General features: G+C 52.2%; 1 protein-coding gene across 1 annotated transcript; it reads left to right on the top strand.

The window, feature by feature from the left end:
- LOC109950322 lies at positions 2,285 to 3,597 on the top strand. Its single transcript, XM_020568880.1, has 2 exons — positions 2,285 to 3,075; positions 3,157 to 3,597. The coding sequence occupies exons 1-2, from the start codon at positions 2,662 to 2,664 to the stop codon at positions 3,595 to 3,597; spliced, it is 855 nt and encodes a 284-aa protein (XP_020424469.1). The 5' UTR covers positions 2,285 to 2,661.

Here is a 3,597-nt window from a genome sequence, read left to right as displayed (position 1 = left end):
GAGGTGGTCCGAGGGCTCTGCAGGTGCAGATCGGCAGGTGCTGCGGAGGTGGTCCGAGGGCTCTGCAGGTGGCTGAGCTTCGGCAGGGCAGCTGGAGTTCTTGGGGGCTGAGCTTCGGCGGCAGCACGGGGGTTGAGAACCTTCGGCAGGGCAGCTGGAGGAGCTGGGCATTGCAACTTGCCGATCGGCAGGGTCTGGTCGAGGTGCAGTTGAGGTGCTGCGGAGATCGAAGTAGAGCTGCGACTGATCTTGCCGTTCGGACGAAGGGGCTGGAGTGCTGTTTCGGCAGGCGCAGCGAGGCTGTGCTGTCCGAGGAGTAGCTGCTGTCCGAGATATAGTGTTGGCTGTGTTCACGCTTCGGCAAGGGTCTGTGGAAGATTGAATTTCCTAGGACCTTGCCGTTCGACAAGGAGCTTGGCGACGTCGGGCAGTTGAGCACGGCTGGTGGTTTCGGCAATCTAGGTGTGCAGCAGCACCGATTGCGATTTGTCTTCGGCAAGGGTGATTGGGCCTAGCTGGACGAGTGGTCTTCACGAGCTGGGCCGAAAAATAGCTGGGTGTGGAGAGTAGTGTGGCCGAAAATAGCCGGGCCAAAAAATAGCTGGGCCGTCCATAAGGCAGGTGAGCCCCTTATTTATTGTTTCGTGGGCCTTGTCGTTCGGCAAGTCCATTTATAATATGTGGTGGAATTGGCTTGGGTGTCTTGATCAATTTGGGCCTGGCCTTGTAATAGGATTGGGCGCATGAAGTAGGCTAGTGAACTTGGAATTCTGAGGGCCTCCACTTTGTTTTTGCACGGGCCTTGCCGTTCGGCAAGGCCCCTAAGTTTCCCTCAATTTTTGTTTTTGGTTTGTGTATTTTGAAAATTGAATTTCGAATTGTGTGTAGGTACAAGGGATTTAGGAGGGAATATGAAAGGGTGCTAGGGTTTGCTCGTGAAACGAGGCGTGGTACCCTTAGGTGGCTATAAAAAGGAACTTGGGTGGTGAAGGCATCACACTTGGCTTGAGTTGAGAAAAATTGTGAGAATTTGAGGAGGAGGAGAAGAGATTTCCGGCGAAGGTTTTGTGGTGGTGCTTGTGGCTGAGGTGATTTCCGGCGACTTGTACGTGGTGTTACGAACAAGGTTAGACCTTATTTCGCTTGAACTTTTGAATTGAAATGTCTTGTTTTGCATGAACATGTTGAAGGTTAGGAAGAACACATTGAACATGAGCATGAACATGATGAACATGTTGAACATATGTATGAACATGTAGAATTCTTGCCTGGCATGAAGATTTGGCAAAGTTTTGTTGTTGTGGTTCGATCCTCTCTGCATGTGCATTTAGTTCCTTTTTCTTGTTTTTCCATATTTGTAGATGTCTGAAAGTTCTGATAGGGAAAGTCTTGACCCCCCTGCCTTCGGCGGGGATGATACTGAGAGTCAAGAGTCGAGTCAATATATATGTTCTGAAGAGGAAAGTTCAGAGACAGAGGGTATGGTGGAAGGAACCATAGAAAGTAGGATGAGAGGGCCTGGGGGTGAGAGGGCTGAGCCATCGGGAGACTCTGGGTCGGCTGCATATAGGGAGATGCAGAGAAATTATATAGAGTTAGAGGCTATAGCAAATCGGGTTCTAGCCTTGCCTCAGACGCAAGAAGTGGGTTCGAGCAACCAGGCATCACCATCAGGGTCTGTGGGTATAGCCGTGGCTTCGGTGTCAGAGGGATTAGACATCCGGGTTGGTGTCCCGTTGCCGAGGCGGAATACACTTACAGAAGCGAAATTGGCCCAGCTACGAACGGATTTTTGTGTGCCAGCCTATGTGGGCTTGAGGTTACCCACTGAGGCCGATGTAGTCAGATATCCTTCAGATGGCTCCGTGATGATTTTTACAGATATGTATCGGCACGGCTTCAGACTGCCGTTTCATCCGTGGGTTCAGATGATGTTGGCCAAGTTGGGGTATGCGCCGGGGCAGTATAATCCCAACTTTTGGATTCTTCTTCATGGGGTGTATATTGCCTGGTGGTTGGCTGGGTTAGGGGAGCCAACGTTTGAGCAGTTCATGTACTTGTACTCCATTTCGAAGCAACAGGGGAATTTTGGCTGGGTACAGGCTAATTGCCGAAAGGCGAAGGAGAGGGGCTATTTTATTGGACACAAGCCCACAACGCAAAAGTCCTGGAGGAACAGGTGGTGCTTGGCCTATGGGGACTGGGAATGTCCTCCAGGGAAGAGCGTTGTCCAGCACATTCCTACCACTTCCAGTCTATAGGTCCTTGCCCCATCCCTTAAGATTGTCCAATGCCTGATTGTGTTGTTTTGGCTCCTATTTTTGGTTCTGTACTTCCTCTGTGCCAGTGTAAATGGCTAAGTAGTTTCTAACTCTTGATGCAGGTTCAGTGAAGTGGGGCCCTATCTCCAAGGAGCAAGAAGACGAAGTTGAGTGGGTGAGGGCGCAGCTATCAGAGACTGAGCGTGAGTGCGGGAACCTAGTTACGCAGAAGAATTTGTTTGAGTCCGAACTGCTGCAAGGAAGTAAGTACCTGGGTTATCTTTTTGTTGTGTGATGAACCTTTGTGAGTTTGAGTAATAGAATTGCTTTGTTTGTTTTGACAGTGGCTGGCATCATAAGGGGGAGCACGAAGGTGGCCGTAGACATTGATGAGGCCGAGATGCAGAAGCGGCTGAGGGAGTCTCGGGCCAAGAAAGCTGAGAAAAGTGCTGGAAAACGACCCAGGGATGAGGATGAGGGTCGAGTCGCGGACGTGCTGGGGAAGAGGAAGGCTTTGGAGGAGGCTCATCAGCATGTGATGGGGTCAGGGCCGAGGCTTCCGCCCTTTGATCTGCAAGCACCGCCGAAGCTACCCTTCGGCATGGAGGATGTGTTCGCTGAAGGGGTAGAGAAGGTAGACTTCGGCAGGCTACGCCAGCAGAAGAAGGAGGTCAACCTGGCTATGCACCGGCAGGAGGTGCCCTTAGTGAACGTCTTCCTAGAAGGCGTGAAGAGCGACCCTGAGGCCCTGGCGAGGACTCCAGCTTCTTCCTTCATTGACCGGGCCCAAAAGACGATCCTCACCTCTGCCTATGTAAGTGTTTAGGCCCTTTTTGAATGTACTTGTGTTGGATTATTTTTGTGTGGATTGACTAACATGGTTTTGGTTTTGCAGGCCTTTGGCGAGATGTACGTCAGCATGGCCAAGGCTGACAAGGAGATCCAGAGGCTGCAGAGGCGGGATGAGCTAGCCAAGAGCAAAATGGCGGAGGCGCAGGAGGCCATCCGAGAGAAGAACGCCTTGCTGGTTCAAAAGGCGGCCCTGGCCAGGGAGGTGGAGGAGCTGAAGAGGTCGAAGGCCGAGGAGGTGGCTGCTGCCCGAGTCGAGGCGATTGAGTCCTTCCGATCCTCGGAGGAGCTGAAGAGCTATATCATGGACCGACTGGTTGATGAGCAGCTTCGCTGGGAAGATAGGTTGGTTAGGTTCAACCCCTCGGTGGAGATTAACTTTGACACCAGTGGCGAGCCTCCTGCACAGACCCCTCCTGTTGATGCTAGCGCCCCGACACCAGAGGCTGAGCCGGCTACTGAGGATGCCCCTTCGACCGAGTCCTGA

Source organism: Prunus persica, chromosome G7 (genome assembly GCF_000346465.2).
Source record: "Prunus persica cultivar Lovell chromosome G7, Prunus_persica_NCBIv2, whole genome shotgun sequence".
Lineage (NCBI taxonomy): Eukaryota > Viridiplantae > Streptophyta > Magnoliopsida > Rosales > Rosaceae > Prunus > Prunus persica.
The sequence above is the reverse complement of the archived record's forward strand: the minus strand, read 5'-3'. Positions and strand labels throughout refer to the sequence as shown.